The sequence below is a fragment of the Notolepis coatsorum genome (genome assembly GCF_963971535.1).
Source record: "Notolepis coatsorum genome assembly, chromosome: 4".
NCBI classification, from domain to species: Eukaryota; Metazoa; Chordata; class Actinopteri; order Aulopiformes; family Paralepididae; genus Notolepis; species Notolepis coatsorum.
Genome location: NC_140168.1, coordinates 63,063,991 through 63,088,907, shown reverse-complemented (window position 1 = coordinate 63,088,907; position 24,917 = coordinate 63,063,991). Strand labels below are relative to the sequence as shown.

The following is a 24,917-nucleotide window of genomic DNA, read 5'->3' as shown; positions in this document are numbered from 1 at the left end:
CCAGTGAGGCTACCCTACAAAATGGGCACTACAGTCTAACGTTGCCTTTCAGGAAAGCCAATGTCAGCATGCCTAAGCAGGGCTTAAAAAGGAATATGAACCGGGACCAGCACTACAAGCAGGAATATGTTGCATTCCTCAACAACATCTTTGAGAACAACTATGCAGAGGAAGTCCCACAGGAAAAGCTGACACAGTCATCTGGACACAAAAGGTACATACCACACCATGGGGTGTACCGCCCCAAAAAGAAAAAATCCAGAGTCTTTCCTTTAAAGCACATCACAGTACTGCAACTGGAGTTGGCAGCTGCAACACTGTTGGTGAAGGTGGACAAAATGCTGAGGAAAGAACTACACATGGACTTAAACCCCTCAGTCTTCTGGACGGATAGCCAAACAGTACTCAAGTACATTGGTAACGACTACACTAGGAAGAATGCTCTGATGTTGACCGTCAAAAAGCGCAAAGAGCTTTCCCCAGGTCACAGCCACACCCACTCGAGCAGCCAAAAGGTGAGCACTGAGCTAGGCGCTTTCAGGACCACACTTGGTGGACAGCTCCTCACAGTGGAATACCTCTCACAGGCAGAGAGGTCAGTCATCACCTATGTTCAAAAGCAATCCTTCCCAGTGGAAATGGCAGTGCTGGAACCCGCTCCATTCAGAGTGCAGAAGAACAGTAAGATCGATCCTATACTGGATGAAGGCCTACAAACCATCTTCTGCGAGAGATCTGACCTCTACGCCAGGACACAAGAATACCTTCTGCTACTCCAAGGAAGACCGAAATGGAGCACAGTGAGAGAAAAAAAAGGAAAAAACGTTAACATTGGAGATGTCGTCCTGGTAGTTGACCCAACTGATCCACGGGGGTCGTGGCCACTAGGCAGAGTACTGGAGACCAAGCCTGATGCAAGAGGTCTGACCCATGCAGTGAAGCTCCAGACGAAAACGTCCATTATTGATAGGCCCATAGCTAAGCTATGCCGCATTCCTGGAGATTGAAGAATAACAGGTCTTCTTTCAACAGCCAAAAAGGGATGTAATGTATATACTATATTTTTCTAAATTAATCTGTTGATAGTTTTACGGCTCTCTTTATTTAGTTTGAGTAATTGATTCCTAGAGAACAATTAGGGGCCGGTGTAAGAGCCGCATTCAAGCTTATTTGTTTTGATTAATTCTGAACCTGTATTAATACATGTCTCTGTTTCAGTGAGTGGGGCGCTTTGCTCAGGTGAATAGGGCGGGGCTAACGCTATAAGCCACAGGTGCGGCGTGTGACGGCAGGGCAGCAGGCAGCAGCAATACTGTCATTGACACGCAACGCAGACGCAACCTTTTTGTTATTGAGATTATTAGGATCTCTTGTTTTATTTGTATGTACGATATTGTTTTCATATTTTGTTCTTGCTGGACATTAAAAGAACAAAAAGAGCAACAAAAACGTGCAGTGGTTTCTGTTCTGCGACTGCGAGTCTGACACTGCTTCCCAGCCCTACAAGTGGCCAAGAAAGGAAGATTCAAATAGGTTATAGGACAAACCTGTTTGGATTTTGGCCACTACAAGGACAAACAATTTCACAGGGCCATCGGGCTATTTCGGAAGAACATTTGGTGTCCATTAAGAAGGCTCCCAAACCTGTGACGGTAAGACAAATGATGGGATTTTTGGGTATTGTTGGGTACAGTGCTCCATGGGTCGAAAACTATACTGAGATAGTGAAACCTTTAAGGGACATGATGAAAGAAGCGGGCGTTGATAAACTGAGTAGTAAAGTGACTTGGACTGAGGATGGTTTACGGGCGTTTGAAACAATCAAGTCCTGAATGTTAGAAGCGCCAGCCCTGGCGTTGCCTGACTATACCAAGAAATTCATACTTTATGTCTCTTCTTCTCCAGATCAGAAGCAGGCATGCGCGGTGTTGACCCAGGACACCGGGGTGGGGGCGCGACCACAGCCAATGGCGTACTACTCCATTGCCTACTCGGAAGTCGAGATGGGGATGGCTCCCTGCTACCGGGAAATGGCAGGAGTCTATACAATGTACGAGAAAGCCGCAAGTATCAGGATGGGATATCCAGTGGATATCATGGCGAGGCGTGACTTAAAGAGTCTGTTGGAGTCCGGTAAATATGCACTAACGATGCCTCGTATTAGACATTATTACAGGCTTTTGGAACAGGAAAATGTGACTCTGGTCAGGTGTTCTACAACGAACCCGGCAGCGGACATCCCTACGCCTGAGGATGGAGAACCTCACGACTGTGTGGCTGAAGCCGAGAGGTACTGTAAACTCAGAGCAGACTTGCAGGCTTTCCCATTTAGCAGTCCAGATCTGGAATTATGGACAGATGGCTCTTGTTATCGGGTTGGTGAGGGACTAAAAGCAGGCTACTCCGTGGTAAGGTCGCAGGATGAAGGGTTTGTGGTAGAGAAGGCCGAGGCCTTGGTACAACCCTGCTCAGCTCAGCTGGCAGAATTAGTCGCACTGACTGAAGCATGTAAGATGGCAGAGGGCAATATCGTGAATATTCATACAGACTCGGCCTATGCGCAAAATATTGCATTCTTATTTGGCACAGTGTGGAAAGGGAGAGGATTCAAGAAAGCCGATGGGAGCGCCATACGCCATTGGAGCCAGATTAAGAGTTTGTTAGAAGCAATTATGAAACCAAAACAGATTGCGATAATCAAGTGTGCTGCGCACCAGTCAGACGAGTCCAAAGTGACTCAAGGGAACAACAGAGCAGATGAAGCTGCCAAGCAAGTGACAGGTGCCGACAGAGCAGGTAAGGTCTTGGTTATCACACACAAGGTTGAGTTAGAGGACAAGATAACTTACAAGGATGTTTTGACTTTTCAGGAAGAGGCTAGTCAGGTAGAAAGGAACCTCTGGGAAACCAGGGGGGCTAGTCAGGATGTTACAGGTTTGTGGCGTAGCCACAGTGGATTTGTGGTGGCTCCTGCTGGCCTGGTCGGACTGCTGATCCAAACGGCTCATGACTTCTGTCATGCTCATCGAGGAGAGGTGAGTAGAAAAATACGAGAATATGGCTTTTGGGCGCCAAATTTAACGAGTCAAATTGATCATGTGATAGGTAGATGTACGATATGTTTGAAAAATAATGTACGTAAGGGGCTTAGTGTGTCGCCAGGACATATCCCCACGCCCAATGGTCCAATGCGGGAACTTGTGATTGATTACATTGACATGATTAAACCAATTAATCAGAAGCGGTATATTCTTGTCGTTGTTTGTCGTTTTTCAAGGTGGGTGGAGGCGTGCGCCACCCGTCACAAGGATGCAGCATCGGTGGCTAAGTTCTTGTGCCAGAATGTCGTGGTAAGATACGGAATTCCAGACCGCATAGTGTCCGATAACGGGAAAGAATTTGTATACAAAACTGTACGTCTAGTACTTCAACATTTAGGCGTAAAACAGCGTTTTGGGTCCGTTTATCACCCTCAGAGCCAGGGGATGGTGGAATGCATGAATGGCGTTCTAAAGAACAAATTGGTTAAGATCTGTCAACACACAGGTTTAAATTGGTTAAGTGCTCTCCCATTAGCATTGATGGCGTGTCGTTCGAGTGAAATTCGCGGTCTGCGTCTGACACCGCATGAAATGATGATTGGTCGTTGCATGGTGGTGCCAGGGTTGCGCGCGTCAGGCAAAGGTCCGAGTTTGGACATCCTGGACAATGAGATGCGCGAGTACGTGAAGTACATGTCAAAGATCCACGAGGAGATTCTTGTTCATGTCTCCAGCAGGCAGGAGACAGAACAAGAGGAGGAGGTGAGTAGGTTAAGTACACCTCAGATCCTACCGGGCGATCACATTTTAGATGCAAGTGGTATGGAGCGCGAAGAGAAGGACCCTACAAGGTCGTCCGAGCCACCGAAAAGGCTTTACAGGTAGAAGGTTCACCGATGTGGTACCATCTTTCCCATTGCGTAAAAGCGGTAGATATTGGCCAAGAATTGGAGTCTGAACCACTGACCCCTGAGCAGACAACGGGGGAAGCGCAACTCCTAAACGAAGGAGAAGATGCGGACGATTATGGGGAGCCAGACAGAGGACAACATGATTGTCCATCGGTAGGGGATGAGGGATTCCTACAGGAGCCAGGCAGAGGAGAAAATTATGAATTGGAACATAATGATTTCTCCTCTGTGGATTTTGATGGTGTACCAGACAAACCGGAAGCAGTAGTGATTAGCACAAGTCCAGAACAATGTCCTCGTCCACAACGAGCTATCAGGAGACCTTGGAGGTATAGATAGAGAAGAAAAAGCAAGTGGAAAGCTAATGATAATTGGGATCTCAGTGATCCTGGAGGGAGAAAATTGTAAATATTTTTTGATTTTATGCTCCCTCTTTTCTTAGAAATGTTTAAATCTTTTGGTGCGATGTATTAATCGTTTTCTTTCAGAGTCAGACACACAAATAGACATGTTTGGTTAATTACATGATAAGTATAGAAAAATAAACAAAAAAGCTGATAAATGGGACGATGTTCTCTTTGTATAGAGAAACGGACCTAGACTGGATGTCAACTTATAATAACTGATAAATGTGTGTGAAAGTGAAATAACGAGGGTGGGGGGTATATGAATGAGTGGGGATTTGGAACTGTACAGAAATGATCTTTTGGACTTTTTTTTCAGAGATTCTTTAAGTTTTTGTTTTTTTAAGTGGTTTTGCTAAGGTTAAAAGGTTATGATACCTGGGAGGTGTATGACCAGTTTGATTGAGAAATTACTATGGGCATATGTGGGTATATAAAACCCACAACGGGGGACTGTAGTATCATTTCAGGGTCAAACTGTTGTATGAGTCTGATTTTCCCCAAGGTCGGCCGCTACTGGACGAATCTGATAACTGTAAGATGCAGTGCACACAACTTAGAATAGATTCATTTTTGTTATATAGATACACATGTTTAATAGATACCTCCTTAAGGGTGACGGTCAAGTCGGCGGCTAGGTGGTGTAGTGGGCAAGGCACTCGCCACCAGTGTGGAGACGCTGGGTTCGCGTGTTCGAATCCAGCTCTCCACATTGTTTTCAGTTTAGCTGGTCGTCCGCAGTAATACACATTGGCCGTATTACGGGGAGGGAAACTGAAGGGTGGGGATCGGGCGTTGTGAACAAGCGACTCCTACAAGTCGGTTGGTGCGCCTGCGCAGTAGAATCAGGAAGTGTCGGGGGCAGCGTGAGCCTCCCACGCGTTACTCCTCGACACTGAGAGATCGAGCTGCGCAGGTGAAAAGATGCGACTGCTGTTACCTCAAGTACCGGAGGGGACTTGTGCTATGTATGACTTAGTCCACATTGCAGCCGGCTTGTGGGAGGCAAGAAACAGCGTTCGTGACAGGGGAGGGTTGAATTGGATGATACGAAATTGGGATGGGAAAAAAAGTATAGAAAAATGGGAGAAAAAGTGGATAAAAAAAAAAAAGGGTGACGGTCAAGTCCTGTGCCCTCTGTCACGGTAAGACCTAGTTTAAATCTTGAGACAAAGCGTTTAGCATACAAGCAACAGTAAACACAGGCTCTCCTCTCCCCGACGCGGAAACTTAGTGAAGACAATGGGAACTGGGTTTCGAGGTGACTAAATTTAGCATTTGAATAAGTTCTCAGACTCCTACTAGAAGCTAGAAATAGCACCTGAAAAGGCAGGCTTGTTTACCCAAGCTAGACCTCCCTGGTATCAGGCTGTAAAAGATAAAAAGCCATTTGGGGGGTTGTGAAATAGGACCGCTTCAAAGGAAAGGCCAAAAGGCCGGCCGGGAACTCTTTGGGTTGCCAGGAGACAGGAACAACGTTCAAAATGAAACAGGGATTTAAAATAATTGAGTATCAATAAACCATACAGGAAATAGCCATAAAAGTAAAGTTGGTTAGCTTAAAAACCCTATGTAGGACGTGTTTGGACTTATTAAAGGAATTATAGTTAATGTGTGATGACATTAGGAAAAACTAGATTGGATTAAAGAAAACATACCAGTGAATTTAGATATTTGGGGACAAAATACTTTGATTTAAGGATAATGTATTTGTTAAACAAACCTAACATAAATCAACATAGACAATAGTAGGGAAACTCTACAGTTGTTAAATCTAAAGCAGTCAGCAAAATCAGTTATAAAGTAGATTCTTACTTCACTTTTGCATTTGAATTAAAAATAGGTTAACTTAGGTATTTAAGTCACTGGGAAATTCGGCAAAAGCGTTAACCTATTAGTTTATTAAAGTTAAGAAATACTCATGGGATTTTAAGATAGTAAAATTAACCCAAATACCTTTAAAAAGCTAAAACTCCAGAACAATAAATATTTTAAGGACGGCCTTTTAAAAGTAATCAATCAGGAGGTAGAGATATTTCCCTCTGACGTAAGACTCCAGCGTCCCCAGGAGGAGGAGTCAAGACTTTAAAATAGCCCACACGACAGCAGGAAGACACACACGCTTTTCGAATAGACGCTTTTTGACCACCCCCACAGGAGAGACGGCTGGAGGAACTGTTTGAAGCTGAGGACGAGAAACCGGATCTCTTTGTCTCCCGAGGCAACAGAGAAAATCAACAAGCCAGACGAGGCTCGCTCATCGAGCCTACATTGAAGACCATTCTTTTTTAAATTGTGTTCAATTAGTCTGATATCTGGTGACAAACGGCATAGAGTTTGCGTCCATCAAATATCATTACACAATTCATTTTCCATTTGACCAGATCCTTGTTATTTCACTTTTTGACTCTGAAATAAAACTAGATCCTAACAGTAAACAACTCTCGCTCCTCCTCATTTTGGTGCTTTCTCCACTGCCGTACTATAAGACAGGGTTGGTCTTATTATCAGTAAATAGGTTTTAAGGTGTAATTTAGAACACAACGCAGAGTAGATGGTTTTTTTAAGATAAAACCCTTATTCCTTTTACGATATGTGCCTTTGTGTGTCATTAACGCATTGGAATTGCATGCCTTTTTATACCAACCCACAATTTATTTATGGATATAGAATCAATATAAACTATGCACGACTGAGGCGTGGAACACAGCGTCAGTTTAAACAGAGCGCTAATGTCGCCCATCATCCAGAATGTGACGTTTTCCGCCATTCTCCTGCCAAGTTTGTTTTATATAAATCCCGAAGTTTGCTCAAGAATGGCGGAGGCATTCTTTAGTGTGTACGAGAGCTTTATAAATGAGGCCCTTGGAAAGGAATTGGCATAATGACTAAATTGGGGGATGGGAAGACATCTAAAATGGGGTGAAAAAAGCTACAATCCAGGATACATTTTTAAACCATTTTAGCATTGGGTTACTCACATAACGTCTGGAGCAGGAGGCTTTGGAAAAAATATCTAATTGTGATTATTTTGACTGATATCATTCACGATATTCGAGGGAATGATAATCTTTTAAAACTAATAGGTTTTAAGGCGGCACGGTGGTGTAGTGGTTAACACTGTGGCCTCACAGCTAGAAGGACCAGGGTTCAATTCCCTCTTGGGGACCATTTGGTCTCCCCGTGCTCGCAAGAGTTTCCCCTCCAGAATATAAACCCAATGGAAAAACATGCAGAACAGATCGTGAACGCTGTCACGTCCCTGACGAAGATGGACAGGAGCACTTGGATTGGTCCCTGGGCACGGCCCCACGCCGCAGTTCATGTTTGTTCCCGGCTGCCCTTGGGGGGGAAGGACGATGGGATGGGTCAAGCGCAGGGACGAAATTTCATCGGCGACCCAAGAATTGCATGTGTGTGTTCCTGTGTGTGCCACCCATCGCATGTGTGTGTCGCTGCATGACGACATTGTCAACGTGTGCAATGAATAAAGACTTCTTCAAAGTCCAGTTTAATTAAATTAGTAGACTTGTAGGCCGGGACATGTCTGCAGCACCACACGACTTCATTTAAAATGGTATTTTTGTTAGGGTTTGTAACCGACCTCAAACGCAACGGCACAGAGAGAGTTGTTCAGAGTTAGCCAAAGCAAGGGCGTATTTATTTTCAGAGTTACAAGATGGAATGAAGTTGAGCAACCGAACAAACGGGGAATCTGGCATGTGAAGATTGTTGCTGCTCTGCAGATACCCCCAGTAGGTGGTGGTGAGGAATTGGCTTCTGACGTCTGAAGCGGCTCTGCAGATCCTCCCAGCTTTCACTCCCGGTGGAAACGGAGAGAGAGAGAAATCAGAGTTAGCCCAGCGCACAACAGAAGCAGAGAGGTGACTGATCCGGTATATATCCAAGTGACTTGATCTTCGGTGTACCACACACAAGTTAGCAGAGTCCAGAGAAAAAACAATACGGTAATCCAAAGTGTAAATCCAACACAAAAATAGGTGAGAACAGTACAAACAAAAACGGGATCTCTTCGGTGTTTCACAAACACACAAAAAACTGATGATCCAAAAAGAACTGTTTCCAAAAACTCACCAGAGCGCAACGTGTAAAGCGGGCAGATAACGGGGCGCAGCTCCGAACGGGGAACCAGGTTCTCCACAGGGATCTCTCCACGAAAGTCCTGGAGAGCAAAAGACAGGAAACAGCGACGGGGAAGGCAGGCAAATGCAGGAGTAATTCAGAACAATCCAACATCGATAGTAGGGGGATCAGAGTATATAAAGCCACAGGTGCTGATTACAAGCTGTGACAGCTGCGGGATGAAATTGATACTTGCTCCAGAAGCGTGTGGCGGGGAAGGCACCAATCAACACGGCACCTTACAGGAACGGAGCGTGTGGCGGGGAATGCAATTAATCAACAAAGTACCTTAAAGGAACTGAGCGTGCGGGTGGGGAGCGGACCAAACCTCACAGTACCAGCGGACCAAACCTCACAATTTTGACACATTTCAGCTTGAACAAAGGGCCTCCTGCGATTTGGATATTGCACACAACTATATTAGGACTAATATCACTTTGGCAACCTGATGTAGAACCACTGATCTAACTCACAACTGCATAGCTTGTGGCGCCCCCTACTGGCTGATTTTAAAGAGTGCCTCTGCAGTGGTCCCTGACTTGAGTGATCCATATGCAAACCCTCCCACTTCCAGTTCATGTTCACACCTACATATGTTTGAAATGGTCCAAATCACAAGTGGTTTGTGGTTTACTTTTGTTGCCGTTGGTTGGGAGATTCATACAGTATCAGTCAGTCAGTCAATCAATCAATCAATCAATCAATCAATCAATTATTTAATAAATTAATTAATAATCAGGGACTACATTCTCTAGATGTTCTCTACATGTTCTATACATTCTCTAGATGTTCTCTACAGTCTCTACATGTTCTCTACAGTCTCTAGGTGTTCTCTACATTCTATAGATGTTCTCTACAGTCTCTACATGTTCTCTACAGTCTCTACATGTTCTCTACATTCTCTAGATGTTCTCTACATGTTCTCTACATGTTCTCTACATGTTTTCTACAGTCTCTAGATACTCTACAGTCTCTACATGTTCTCTACATTATCTACATGTTCTCTACATGTTCTCTACATTATCTACATGTTCTCTACATGTTCTCTACAGTCTCTACATGTTCTCTACAGTCTCTACATGTTCTCTACATGTTCTCTACAGTCTCTAGATACTCTACATGTTCTCTACACTTTCTCTACAGTCTCTACATGTTCTCTACACTTTCTCTACAGTCTCTACATGTTCTCTACATTATCTAGATGTTCTCTACATGTTCTCTACAGTCTCTACATGTTCTCTACATGTTCTCTACATTCTCTAGATCAGGGGTGGCCAACCCGCGGCTCGCGAGCGACATGCGGCTCTTTGCCCGTCAATGTGCGGCTCTTCCATCCATAAAAAAAAAATAAAAAAAATAAAAAAAATAAAAATTTACTTTTTTTTTTTTTTATGTCACTCATTCCATAAGGACGTAGAATAAACATTTACAATTTTTTTTAAATGGTCCATTTGCATGTTCTTGGTATCTGAATCTAGGGACCTAATATATGGATCAGTGTCAGAAATAGTGTGTCTGTTACTAGGCTTGAGTAAATTGTAATGAACCAAAGGAGAATATCAATTCTATTTAAAAAAAAATTTATCTTTGACTGTAAATAACACCATGCTAAAATTGACCAGACCTGAAAAATCTAAGCAAATGAATAAAGGGAAGATGATTAAACAGAAGGTTTTGTAGATACAGTACTGAATTCTGCCATCTTTTTTATAATGTAAATTTCTCCACCATTCTTCATCATATTGCAACACCGTTTTTTGCAAGACGTTCACAGAAAGGTAGAGAAACTAACTGCGTTCTGTTTTATGGCAATAACGTTCAGGTTTGTGGGAGATAATCCCAAAAAATAAGAGAAATTAAAAAGTAAATCCAGAAGTCAGATGATTGACAGGGGCTGGTGTGAGCTGGGTAGGGTAGTTTTTCGAAATTTGAAAGCCCTGAGTCTCTTCCTTCAAAAGACTACACTCACTTTTGGCTGTGCCACTTCCTCCTGTCAATATGCGCCGGTTTCCGACTCAATGCCCTGAGATTTCTATAATCTTCTATTTCACTAATAACAGTTAAAATAATTGGTAAACAAACATAATGCTGAAAATATACACTTTTACTGTATATCTCGGGCTTAAGAGGTTAACCCTGTGAGGCCCAAATTAAAAAGAAATTAGCAACTTCAGAGGCCAGAGGGTGGGACATATAAACACATTTACTATCAAATAGCATTGTGAGGCTGAACAACAGGACCAATTGACTATACATGTGCTTAAAGGGGAACTATCTTATAAATGGCTTTCTTCAGTGTTTACCATTGTTTCTTAGCTATGTGGACTTATATTAATAGGATATATGTCTCTAATTCTCATATTGGCGAATTTGTTATGGTTTGTAACCGACCCCAATCGCACAACACAAGACAGGTATGATGGTTTGCCAAGAAACAGATATTTATTGAGAGACAGGGAAAAAGGACACAGTCCCTTTAAGGGAGAACACAAATACAGGAATATAACAAGAGGGGAAAAACTAGGTGCCTTTAAGAGGCGGGCAGGAAAAGGGAACACTAAGGGAAGGTTAATGAACGCTAGGGGAAACATTAAAGGACCGCTAGGGGAAGGTTAAAGGAACACTGGAACTAGAGACTAGGAGATGTAGGGACAAGGAGAGCTAGGGAACAGGAGAACTGGGGACAAGGAGAACTAGGGACAAGGAACTAGGAGGAACAAGAAGGGGAGGACTTGGGACCAGGAACTAGGTGGAACTAGAAAGGGGAAGAACTAGGGACAGAGGGGACTGAGGCCCGCGGAGGCGGGCTGGGGACAGGGAGGAACAGGGAGGACTGGTGGGAAACATCTGGGCTGCTCTGCAGAACAGAGGAGAGGGTTAATATTCAAAAGGGAACAAACAGAGCAGATGCAGAACAGTCCAAATAAACAAAGTAACAAAGTAATAATATCTTCGTGTGACAAACACACAGGGGGAGATGTAATGTCCAAAAATACTATCTAAGTGAGAACAAAAACAGAGTGGGAGATGAAATGTCCAAACTACTAACTAAGTGAGAACTAACGGAGGCAATACGCTGGGTGAGTGACATCACAATCAAAACTCACCCAGGCGTATGCGTAATGGTACAGGAACAGCAGCGGGAACGGGGGCAAGAGGCATTACGCTGGGTGAGTGACATCACAATCAAAACTCACCCAGGCGTATGCGTAATGGTACAGGAAACAGCAGCGGGAACGGGGGCAAGAGGCATTACGCTGGGTGAGTGACATCACAATCAAAACTCACCCAGGCGTATGCGTAATGGTACAGGAAACAGCAGCGGGAACGGGGGCAAGAGGCATTACGCTGGGTGAGTGACATCACAATCAAAACTCACCCAGGCGTATGCGTAATGGTACAGGGACAGCAGCGGGGCGAGGGCATCGCCACCGGGTGGCTGGCTGTCCGAGCCGAGGAACAGAGTGCTGGAACAGTGGCGGTGGCGAGGGTGTCGTCCACCGGGTAGCCGACTGTCGGAGCCGAGGAACAGAGTGCTGGAACAGTGGCGGTGGCGAGGGTGTCGTCCACCGGGTAGCCGCTGTCGGAGCCGAGGAACAGAGTGCTGGAACAGCGGCGGTGGCGAGGGTGTCGTCCACCGGGTAGCCGCTGTCGGAGCCGAGGAACAGAGTGCTGGAACAGTGGCGGTGGCGAGGGTGTCGTCCACCGGGTAGCCGCTGTCGGAGCCGAGGAACAGAGTGCTGGAACAGTGGCGGTGGCGAGGGTGTCGTCCACCGGGTAGCCGCTGTCGGAGCCGAGGAACAGAGTGCTGGAACAGCGGCGGTGGCGAGGGTGTCGTCCACCGGGTAGCCGCTGTCGGAGCCGAGGAACAGAGTGCTGGAACAGTGGCGGTGGCGAGGGTGTCGTCCACCGGGTAGCCGCTGTCGGAGCCGAGGAACAGAGTGCTGGAACAGCGGCGGTGGCGAGGGTGTCGTCCACCGGGTAGCCGCTGTCGGAGCCGAGGAACAGAGTGGCGCGCCACACCTTGGTGTGCGCGTCGGAACCGAGAGACGCATCGGGGTGCGTCTGCGAGGAGGAGTGTGCCAAGCACGAGGATCTTTGGAAAATGCGCGTTGGAGACTGGAGAGCGTGCCAAGCTCTTGAAGATGCGCGTTGCGCGCTGGTGACTGGAGAGCGTGCCAAGCCCTTGCAGATGCGCGTTGCGCGCTGGTGACTGGAGAGCGTGCCAAGCCCGAAGGTCTAGGAGATGCGCGTCTGCGCGCTGGTCGGGGGAGCGTGCCAAGCTCGAAGGTCTGAAGTGGAACACTGGAATACCTCCCGTAGAGGATTAGAGAGCGCAGTACAGTGTCTCCCTCCAGGCAAACGGCGACAGGTGGCGAAGGCTTGAGCGCATCTGGCGCGCTGGTCTGGAGTGGAACACTGGAATACCTCCCGTAGAGGATTAGAGAGCGCAGTACAATGTCTCCCTCCAGGCAAACGGCGACGGGTGGCCAAAGCTTGCACCTCGTCTCACGCCGGGCGCTGGTCTGGATGTGCGTCAGGACGACAGCTGCGCGGGGGGTCTGAAGTGGATGACTGGGATGCCTCCCGTGGAAGTCTAGGGAGCGCAGACCAGTCCCACTCTCAGGCAACGGCGACAGCAGGCGAAGGCTGGAGCATACATCTCCACGCCGGAGAATCAATACAGCATAGGCAGAACAGAGGACCTCCCGAAAGAGTCTAGATGTTTGAGAATATGATACGGCATGTTTACAACACGACCCCACGCCGAAACGAGGGGAAGAGCCCTGGTATTTAAAGCCCACAGGGGAACTAATCAGCCTGCCACCACAGGTGCGAGAGGTAATTGATAATAGTCCAGGTGTGGCCACTGAGAGTAAACGAGAGTAAAGAACGAGAGGGTGGGGGCTAGAGAGAGTGAGTGAGAAGGGAATTTCTAACAGTAGACTTAAAGAAAACAGAGAAAGTTGGTGAGCAGCGGACAAAAACCTCACAGTACCCCCCCCTCAACGGGAGCCACCTGGCGACCCAAAACAAATACAGACAGAGTGGCAGGGGGCAAAACAAGACAAAAACAAAAGGTACTGGCCAAGCCAGCAGGGGAAGCCACCACAAGAGTGGGGCTAGCAAAAGAAACAGGGTCGCCGAGGGGTAACTAGGGTAGCAGAGGGGCAACAGGAGGAACTGGCCTAGAGGAAACCGGGCCTAGAGGAACCGGGTCAGGAGGAACTGGGTCCAGAGAACTAGCCTAGAGAACTGGCCAAGAGAACTGGCCTAGAGAACCGATCTAGAGAACTGGCCTAGAGAACTGGTCTAGAGAACTGAGGGGCAAGCAGGGTAGCTAAGGGGTAACCATGGTAGCACCGGGAAAGGGCTAGCAGAGGGAAGGGGTAGCCGCCAGGGCACCGAGCTACAGGGCCTATGCTAGCTGTACTGTTACATCAACATAGAGGCTGCGCAAGCTGCCGGAGCTAGGCTAGCAGAGGGAAAGGGTAGCTGCCAAGGCACTGATAGCTACAGGGCCTATGCTAGCTGTACTGCTACATCAACATAGAGGCTGCGCTAGCTGCCGAGCTAGGCTAGCAGGGGGAAAGGGCAGCTGCCAAGGCACTGATAGCTACAGGGCCTATGCTAGCTGTACTGTTACATCAACATAGAGGCTGCGCTAGCTGCCGAGCTAGGCTAGCAGGGGGAAAGGGTAGCTGCCAAGGCACTGATAGCTACAGGGCCTATGCCAGCTGTACTGCTACATTAACATAGAGGCTGCGCTAGCTGCCGGAGCTAGGCTGGCAGACAGGGCTGGACCAGCATGAGAGAACAAGCTAGCTGGAAGGACAGTCCTAGCTGTGTGAGATAAACTGACCTTGCTAGCTGAAAGGGCAGTCCTAGCAGTGGGAATACTGACCTTGCCAGCTGAAAGGGCAGTCCTAGCAGTGGGATAAACTGACCTTGCTAGCTGAAAAGGCAGTCCTAGCAGTGGGAGCAAACTGACCATGCTAGCTGAAGGGGCAGTCCTAGCAGTGGGAGAGAAACTGACCTTGCTAGCTGAAAGGGCAGTCCTAGCAGTGGGAGATAAACTGACCTTGCTAGCTGAAAGGGCAGTCCTAGCAGTGGGGATAAACTGACCATGCTAGCTGAAAGGGCAGTCCTAGCAGTGGGGATAAAACTGACCTTGCTAGCTGAAAGGGCAGTCCTAGCAGTGGGAGATACTACACAAAAAGGTGGAGGCCATGCAGAGGGACCGGGTTAGCTGCTTGGGCCTGGCTAGCTACAGGGCCTATGCCAGCTGCAAGGCTGCATTAACATAGAGGCTGTGCTAACAGCAGGGGCCAAGCTAGCAGACCGGGGCCATGCAGAGGGAATTGGGTTAGCTGCCTGGCATGGCTAGCTACAGGGCCCATGCCAGCAGCAAGGGCTGCATAAAACATAGAGGCTGTGCTAGCAGCCGGGGCTAAGCTAGCAGACAGGGGCCATGCTGGTAGTAGAGGCCTAACAAGCTGCAGGGGGGTCAAACAGGGCTAACAGGGAAGCCAACAGGGCTAACAAGGGAGCTAACAGGCTAACAGGGGAGCTAAACTGGGCTAACAGGGAAGCCAACAGGGCTAACAGGGGAGCTAACAGGGGAGCTAGAGGGGAACTAGAAAAAAAAAGGCAAACTCAACATACACCGTCTGTGCTGGCTGGGGTCGTCGATTTGGTGGGGTCGTACTGTTATGGTTTGTAACCGACCCCAATCGCACAACACAAGACAGGTATGATGGTTTGCCAAGAAACAGATATTTATTGAGAGACAGGGAAAAAGGACACAGTCCCTTTAAGGGAGAACACAAATACAGGAATATAACAAGAGGGGAAAAACTAGGTGCCTTTAAGAGGCGGGCAGGAAAAGGGAACACTAAGGGAAGGTTAATGAACGCTAGGGGAAACATTAAAGGAACGCTAGGGGAAGGTTAAAGGAACACTGGAACTAGAGACTAGGAGATGTAGGGACAAGGAGAGCTAGGGAACAGGAGAACTGGGGACAAGGAGAACTAGGGACAAGGAACTAGGAGGAACAAGAAGGGGAGGACTTGGGACCAGGAACTAGGTGGAACTAGAAAGGGGAAGAACTAGGGACAGAGGGGACTGAGGCCCGCGGAGGCGGGCTGGGGACAGGGAGGAACAGGGAGGACTGGTGGGAAACATCTGGGCTGCTCTGCAGAACAGAGGAGAGGGTTAATATTCAAAAGGGAACAAACAGAGCAGATGCAGAACAGTCCAAATAAACAAAGTAACAAAGTAATAATATCTTCGTGTGACAAACACACAGGGGGAGATGTAATGTCCAAAAATACTATCTAAGTGAGAACAAAAACAGAGTGGGAGATGAAATGTCCAAACTACTAACTAAGTGAGAACTAACGGAGGCAATACGCTGGGTGAGTGACATCACAATCAAAACTCACCCAGGCGTATGCGTAATGGTACAGGAACAGCAGCGGGAACGGGGGCAAGAGGCATTACGCTGGGTGAGTGACATCACAATCAAAACTCACCCAGGCGTATGCGTAATGGTACAGGAAACAGCAGCGGGAACGGGGGCAAGAGGCATTACGCTGGGTGAGTGACATCACAATCAAAACTCACCCAGGCGTATGCGTAATGGTACAGGAAACAGCAGCGGGAACGGGGGCAAGAGGCATTACGCTGGGTGAGTGACATCACAATCAAAACTCACCCAGGCGTATGCGTAATGGTACAGGGACAGCAGCGGGGCGAGGGCATCGCCACCGGGTGGCTGGCTGTCCGAGCCGAGGAACAGAGTGCTGGAACAGTGGCGGTGGCGAGGGTGTCGTCCACCGGGTAGCCGACTGTCGGAGCCGAGGAACAGAGTGCTGGAACAGTGGCGGTGGCGAGGGTGTCGTCCACCGGGTAGCCGCTGTCGGAGCCGAGGAACAGAGTGCTGGAACAGCGGCGGTGGCGAGGGTGTCGTCCACCGGGTAGCCGCTGTCGGAGCCGAGGAACAGAGTGCTGGAACAGTGGCGGTGGCGAGGGTGTCGTCCACCGGGTAGCCGCTGTCGGAGCCGAGGAACAGAGTGCTGGAACAGTGGCGGTGGCGAGGGTGTCGTCCACCGGGTAGCCGCTGTCGGAGCCGAGGAACAGAGTGCTGGAACAGCGGCGGTGGCGAGGGTGTCGTCCACCGGGTAGCCGCTGTCGGAGCCGAGGAACAGAGTGCTGGAACAGTGGCGGTGGCGAGGGTGTCGTCCACCGGGTAGCCGCTGTCGGAGCCGAGGAACAGAGTGCTGGAACAGCGGCGGTGGCGAGGGTGTCGTCCACCGGGTAGCCGCTGTCGGAGCCGAGGAACAGAGTGGCGCGCCACACCTTGGTGTGCGCGTCGGAACCGAGAGACGCATCGGGGTGCGTCTGCGAGGAGGAGTGTGCCAAGCACGAGGATCTTTGGAAAATGCGCGTTGGAGACTGGAGAGCGTGCCAAGCTCTTGAAGATGCGCGTTGCGCGCTGGTGACTGGAGAGCGTGCCAAGCCCTTGCAGATGCGCGTTGCGCGCTGGTGACTGGAGAGCGTGCCAAGCCCGAAGGTCTAGGAGATGCGCGTCTGCGCGCTGGTCGGGGGAGCGTGCCAAGCTCGAAGGTCTGAAGTGGAACACTGGAATACCTCCCGTAGAGGATTAGAGAGCGCAGTACAGTGTCTCCCTCCAGGCAAACGGCGACAGGTGGCGAAGGCTTGAGCGCATCTGGCGCGCTGGTCTGGAGTGGAACACTGGAATACCTCCCGTAGAGGATTAGAGAGCGCAGTACAATGTCTCCCTCCAGGCAAACGGCGACGGGTGGCCAAAGCTTGCACCTCGTCTCACGCCGGGCGCTGGTCTGGATGTGCGTCAGGACGACAGCTGCGCGGGGGGTCTGAAGTGGATGACTGGGATGCCTCCCGTGGAAGTCTAGGGAGCGCAGACCAGTCCCACTCTCAGGCAACGGCGACAGCAGGCGAAGGCTGGAGCATACATCTCCACGCCGGAGAATCAATACAGCATAGGCAGAACAGAGGACCTCCCGAAAGAGTCTAGATGTTTGAGAATATGATACGGCATGTTTACAACACGACCCCACGCCGAAACGAGGGGAAGAGCCCTGGTATTTAAAGCCCACAGGGGAACTAATCAGCCTGCCACCACAGGTGCGAGAGGTAATTGATAATAGTCCAGGTGTGGCCACTGAGAGTAAACGAGAGTAAAGAACGAGAGGGTGGGGGCTAGAGAGAGTGAGTGAGAAGGGAATTTCTAACAGTAGGCTTAAAGAAAACAGAGAAAGTTGGTGAGCAGCGGACAAAAACCTCACAGAATTCTTCCAATTCTCCTCTCACAATATTCACCCTCACTGAACTGAGTCATCTGAAAATGTGCATATCTGTGATGTCAGAGATTTCTCAGCTGCATAATAATGTGGCAGTTGATGTGGCAGTTGGCACCAGGCCACACAGTGGTTGGAGCCCAGCCTCAAAACGGCTTAAGATCTTGAGGTAGATGCGGTTTTTAGTACTTGATTAGAAATACAAAACAATGCATTTAAAAAAAAAAAAACCTAGGTGTTCCATAGACTCACAGGAATTGTGTAAAAGTGCCCAAATAGTGAAAGAAATAGTAAAATAGTTCCCCTTTAACATTTTTTAAATAAACATTATTTTTTTTAAATGGCTAAAAGTGATTTTGTAATTTTGCAACCGTGGGTCTCACAGGGTACTTTTAACCCTGTGAGGCCCAAATAAAAAAGACATTAGCAACTTCAGAGGCCAGAGGGTGAGACCTATAAACACATGAAGGGTGCCGTGACTGAAAAAAAAGGTTGAGAAACGCTGGTATATGGTGTGGCTCTTTGTGGTACCACAGTCATTTTTTTGTGGCTCTTAGTCTCTGACTGGTTGGCCACCCCTGCTCTAGATGTTCTCTACAGTCTCTACATGTTCTCTACATGTTCTCTACAGTCTCTACATGTTATCTACATGTTCTCTACATGTTCTCTACAGTCTCTACATGTTATCTACATGTTCTCTACATTCTCTAGATGTTCTCTACATGTTCTCTACAGTCTCTACATGTTCTCTACATGTTCTCTACATTCTCTAGATGTTCTCTACATGTTCTCTACAGTCTCTACATGTTCTCTACAGTCTCTACATGTTCTCTACAGTCTCTACATGTTCTCTACATTCTCTAGATGTTCTCTACATGTTCTCTACAGTCTCTACATGTTCTCTACACGTTCTCTACAGTCTCTAGATACTCTCTACAGTCTCTACATGTTCGCTACATGTTCTCTACATTCTCTAGATGTTCTCTACATGTTCTCTACAGTCTCTAGATACTCTCTACAGTATCTGCATGTTCTCTACAGTCTCTACATGTTCTCTACACGTTCTCTACAGTCTCTAGATACTCTCTACAGTCTCTACATGTTCTCTACATGTTCTCTACATTCTCTACATGTTCTCTACATGTTCTCTACAGTCTCTAGATACTCTCTACAGTATCCACATGTTCTCTACAGTCTCTACATGTTCTCTACAGTCTCTAGATACTCTCTACAGTATCTATATGTTCTCTACATTATCTACATATTTAACACTCTCTGGATAATAGACACAACTCACCCTGGGGACCCTCATCTCCTCAGGCAGAGAGAGGAAGTATGCAGTGAACCTGTGGTCCAGGAAAGGCGCTCTGAGCTCCAGACTATGAGACAGGAGGTAAAAAAAACGTGTAAAAATAACATGGTAGTTTGATGGTGTTAGTTTAACCATCATGGTAAATAATCTACTATGATACTGCCATGGTAAAAGTCATGGATCTCCATGGTACCATTTTTGCATTTAAGTAATACCATAGTATAGGGGGGCGCTAGTGAGCGGTGAATGGAGTAGTCGCATTTTTCTGAGCTCCCTCCTCAACTTCTAAATTTTGTATAAAAAACACACGTTTATCTAACAGTTTGCTTGAAAAAGTATCAACAGACTAAATATAACACTACCGCCGTGGAAAGTTGAGATTATATGGAATTTACCGATGGGAAGGGGCCAAACAAACAAAAATAAAAAGGCAACCGCAGCTGGCAAACGACAAACAATGGCCACTACGAGAAAAGCAGCAGCAGCCCAAACATCTGACGACACTGCCAGCGCTGCTATTCTGGCTGCAATTGAAAGCCAGGGTAAGAGTCTGAAGAAAGCGATGGACGAGACCCGAGTCTCTATCACATCCCGTTTGGACAAGTTTGAAGCCACTTTGACATCCCTGCAGTCCGAGCAGAACAGCGTGAAGCAGCTAGTGACGGGGATAGAAGTGACGGTGAACGACCACGACGCGCGTCTGAAACTCCTGGAAGAATCCCAAAAATCCTTACGGAAGGAAAACACAGAACTCCGGGCTAAGCTCAACGACTTAGAGGGCCGGTCCCGCCGGCTGAACCTCAAATTCGTGGGAATCAAAGAGGGCGAGGAGAAGGGAAGGCCTACTGACTTTGTGAGCGAGTTGGTCTCGCAACTACTTGGCAGTGAAAACTTCACCAAGCCAATTAAAGTGGACAGAGCCCATCGTATCCTGTTAGCCAAGCCCGCTGAGGGGGAGAAACCACGCACCATTATCGCCAAGATGCACCACGACAAAGACAAGGACCGGGTCCTGCGTCTCAGCCGCGAGCACGGCCCTCTTTACTACAAAGGATCCAGAGTGTATATTTTTCCTGATTATACAGCGGACGTGATGACCCAGCGCAGAGCCTTCAGTGATGTGATGAAGACCCTCCGAGAGGCAAATGTGAAATACAGCCTACGCTTCCCAGCCAAGTTGCGCGTCGAGCACAACTCTACTGTCACAATGTTTGGCACCCCGGAGGAGGCTGTGCGCTTTTCCAAGACTCTCTCAACTGATGGACCTGGTCCCATGCTGGCGGTCTCAAGCTGACTGTATATAAACTGATTTGTTGACTATTCAACATAAAACACGTGTGAACACTTTATTATTTTTCATCCACTGAGTTGTGGAGGGACAGCTGTCTAGGTATTGGTAACTATAACGTTAACCGGTGCAATGCGATGCCTATTCTTTTGCCCAGCTGTCTTCGTGAGTATATGGGGATTTTGCCGTTCAGTTTTGGTAAGCGGCGGTGGGGGGGGTGGGGGGGTTTATTGTGTTGCCAGTCCTTATTGTTATATTTTTGTATCTGAAGTCTCTTTCAAGAAGGTGGATGATCAATGGATTAAAATGTACTTCAAGTTTCAAGTTTCTTTAATAGTTGTCATACAGAAGTACAGAATACTTTTGTACAAAATGCTTCTTACTGTTGCGCTCCAGAGACTGTGCATGACAAGATAAGTATGAAATAAAGACATAGTAAAAATTAGAAGTAAAAAAAGAGGTCACAGTGTTCAGTTTAGACATATGTACAGTGTTCGTAGACGTAGTTACCATACAATATACAATACTGTGCAGTGTACTAATATACAATACTATATAGTGCAAGGCATAAATGGACGAGGTGCAGTTTAGGTACAATTCACAGTAGGTGTACGAGTTGTAGTGCAAATCCTTTATCAATAAATATAAAGTGTAAGTGTGTTTGTGTGATCTAAAGTGTGGAGAGTGGGTGCTGCAGTGTGTTGTTTGTTTGAGTGAGTGTGTGCGTGTGGGTGTGTGTGCTGTGTGCATTTGATGGTTGTTGCATAGTGATTATTGTTCGTTTAGCGATTATTGTTCGTTTAGCAGCCTGATGGCCTGGGGATAGAAGCTCCTTCTGAGTCTTTCTGTGCTCGCCATAAGACTCCGGTATCGCTTGCCTGACGGCAGCAGTTCAAAGAGGCAGTTGTTCGGGTGGCTCGAGTCCTTAATAATTCTCTTAGCCTTCCCCTTGCACCGCTTGTTGTAAATGTTCTGGAGGGTGGGAAGCCCCCCTCTAATTGTGCGTTCGGCTGAACGTGTCACTCTTTGTAGTCTGCTACGGTCTTGTGCAGTGCTATTCCCAAACCAGGAGGTGATGTTGCCGGTCAGGATGCTCTCTATTGTACATGAGTAGAAGTTCCTAAGGATCTTCTGACTGACTTGGAACTTCCTTAGGCGCCTGAGGAAGTAGAGGCGTTGTCGTGCCTTCTTCACAACACTGTCAATGTGTGTGGTCCATGTCAAGTCCTCGGATATGTGGGCTCCGAGGTACTTGAAACTGTTCACTCTCTCAACTGGTGCCCCGTCGATGCTGAGGGGGCTGTAGTCCTTGACCCCCGACCTCCTGAAGTCCACAATCATATACCATGCTGTTTGTATTAAGATTGTTATCACTTGGTCGTGATGACGCAAGGGGTTAATATATCGGGGGGTGAGAAGCCTATTACGATGGTGTCATGGAACACTAAAGGATTGGGTAGTGCAGTTAAAAGGGGAAAAGTATTTGCTCATTTGAAAACATTGTCTGCAGATATTATATTTTTACAAGAGACTCATATAGCTCCAACGGAACAGAGGCGCCTGAGGAAGCACTGGGTGTCACAAGTGTACCAATCTGCTTTTTCTTCCAAAGCAAGAGGGGTTGCTATTTTATTTAGTAAATCTGTCCCATTTCAAATGACCACGGTAGTCTCCGACCCCGGAGGCAGATATGTCATGGTGTCTGGTAGCATTAATTCACTACCAATAACATGCCTGAATATTTATGGTCCTAACATTGACGACCCAAGCTTTTTTCGTAAAATATTTGACATAATCCCTGATCTGAATACCACCAACCTGATTTTAGGTGGAGATTTTAATTGCTATCTAGATCCCTATCTTGATCGTACGTCCACTCGTCCGCCTCCGACCATTAATTCCGTTGGAGTACTAAACAATTTAATGCGTTCTATGAACATAGTTGACATATGGAGATTGCAGCACCCTACAGACAGGGATTATTCTTTCTTTTCCCACGTCCACAAATCGTATACAAGAATAGATTATTTTCTTGTCGATGCTAAATTTATATCTAGTGTGCTGCAAACTAAATATCATAGCATCCTTATTTCAGATCATGCGCCAATCACTATGTTGGTAAAGCTGGCACTGCCACAGACGCGATACAGTTGGCGCTTCAACCCCTCTTTGCTCTCGGAGAAAGCATTTCGCGATCAAATGAGATCTCGACTCATTGAGTTTATGGAGACTAATGATACCGGTGATGTCTCCGACGCTACACTATGGGAGTCTCTTAAGGTGGTATTGAGAGGGCACATTATATCTTATGAAGCCTTTGGAAAGAGAGAAAGACGTAAGCGCCTGGCTGAGATTGAGGCACGGCTCCCCTCGCTGGAGCAGGTTTACAGACTATCACAATCCCAAATGGACTTAAATAACATTTTAAAATTGAAGTATGAATACAATTCTATTCTGGGCAAGCAGGTTAGTACCCTCCTCCTTAAACTCAGACAGAAGCACTTTGAACTAAGTGATAAACCAGACAGACTGTTGGCTAGGCAGCTGAGGGGTGTACAGGCCAGCCAGGCAATTCATAGTATCAAATCTATATCGGGCAGCTTGCTGACTAACCCTAAAGACATAAATGACCGTTTTAAAGAATTTTATACTGGCCTTTATACCTCTAGATGCCATGCCCCAGACTCTGAGGTTGAGAGCTTTCTGGACAATATTGATATGCCAGTGCTTAGTGATAAGGCAAGGGATGAGCTAGATGCTGATTTCAGCCTGCAGGAAATAACAAGTGCAATAAAGTCTTTCTCTAGCGGGAAGGCCGCTGGCCCGGATGGGTATGGGGCGGAGTTTTATAAAACTTACAGTGACATTTTGGCCCCTCTACTTCTTAGAATGATTCAACATTCTATCACTAATAATGTCTTCCCTGACTCCCTTTACGAAGCAAATGTGTGCCTTTTACTCAAGAAAGGTAGGGATGGGACTGATCCAGCAGGGTTCCGGCCTATAAGTTTGTTAAATTTTGACCAAAAGACAGTTGCCAAGGTGTTGGCCACTAGGTTGGCTCAGCATGTCGGATCTCTCGTCCACTCCGACCAAACGGGATTCATTCCTGGCAGGCTTGCTTTTTCTAATATTCGGAAATTACTAAACATATTGTACTCTAACCAAAGAAAGGACACTAAGCCGGCGATCATATCACTTGACGCTGAAAAGGCATTCGACCAGATCGAATGGAAATATATGTTCAGTGTCCTCCAGCGCTTTGGTTTCGGTGACAGGTTTCGTTCTCTTATTGGAATGTTGTATGCTCATCCCAGAGCTTCCATTCTTACCAATTCTGATAGATCTGACTCCTTCCCACTCCATCGCGGCACCCGACAAGGATGTTGTATTAGTCCCTTACTGTTCAATTTAGCCCTCGAACCCCTGGCTATCAGTATCAGGAGTCATCCCAACATCACAGGAATAAAGTTGGGAAAGTATGAGAGCCGTATTTCGCTATATGCGGATGATGTGGTCCTATATCTTGCTGATCCTGCCTCCTCCGTCCCATGCCTCCTAGATTTAATCAGGCAGTTTGGTACTTTCTCTGGTTACTCCATTAACTGGGAGAAAAGTGTGTTCATGCCCATCTCAGGGAGCCTAGACTCTTCCTTTACTGACAGCTTACCCTTTAAAATAGAATATGACCACTTCACCTATCTGGGAGTAGTTATACCAAAGGATCCCAAACTCCTATTTAAACTGAACTTTGGTGAAATGGTCTCAAAATTGAAGAAAAATATGGAGAGGTGGAGAATTTTGCCAGTGTCTTTGGTGGGGCGTGTGAATGTCATAAAAATGGTGGTTCTCCCCAGGTTCCTCTACCTTTTTCAGAGCGTGCCTATTTTTTTGACTGCCTCTTTCTTTAAACAGATAGACACTATACTTCTGCCATTTGTCTGGGGCTATAAAGCACATCGTATTTCAAAAGCACACTTGCAGAAGCCAAAGCATATGGGGGGGCTGGCCCTGCCGGTATTCCAGCACTACTACTGGGCTGCTAATGCAAGGGCCATGACCTTCTGGCAAGATTACTTCATAGGTGATGCTACAGTAGCCATGGACGCCCCCAGGTGGCTAGACATGGAGGCGCATGTGAACCTAAAAAGCTCTCTTCCTGCAATGTTATTTTCTAAGTGTGATACGATTAATAAGATGGCTCTCAACAATTTTATCCTTTGGAACTCACTGAGAATATTGAGTCAAATCAAAAAGGTTTTCAAAGTACCTTCAACCTCGGCATATGCTCCAATATGTGATAACCATAATTTTCCCCCTGGTCAATCTGATATTGTTTTTTCATTATGGAAGGGAAAGGGACTGGCCACTATTAAAGATCTATATGTTGATCGTCACTTTGCCTCATTTAACGAACTTAAGTCTAAGTTTAATCTTACAAGCTCACACTTCTTTCGTTACCTGCAGGTTAGAA

At 47.1% G+C, this 24,917-nt stretch overlaps 1 protein-coding gene across 1 annotated transcript in view; it reads right to left on the bottom strand.

Annotated features, from left to right (window-relative positions):
* LOC311227066 (asparagine synthetase [glutamine-hydrolyzing]-like) overlaps positions 1–24,917 on the bottom strand; it is a gene marked incomplete at its 5' end in the record, with an annotated part of 117,778 nt that overhangs the window by 41,564 nt on the left and 51,297 nt on the right. The window contains one exon of the mRNA XM_084312586.1: positions 19,141–19,222. Coding sequence (XP_084168712.1) covers positions 19,141–19,222 — 82 coding nt within the window. The remainder of the gene's footprint in view (positions 1–19,140; positions 19,223–24,917) is intronic.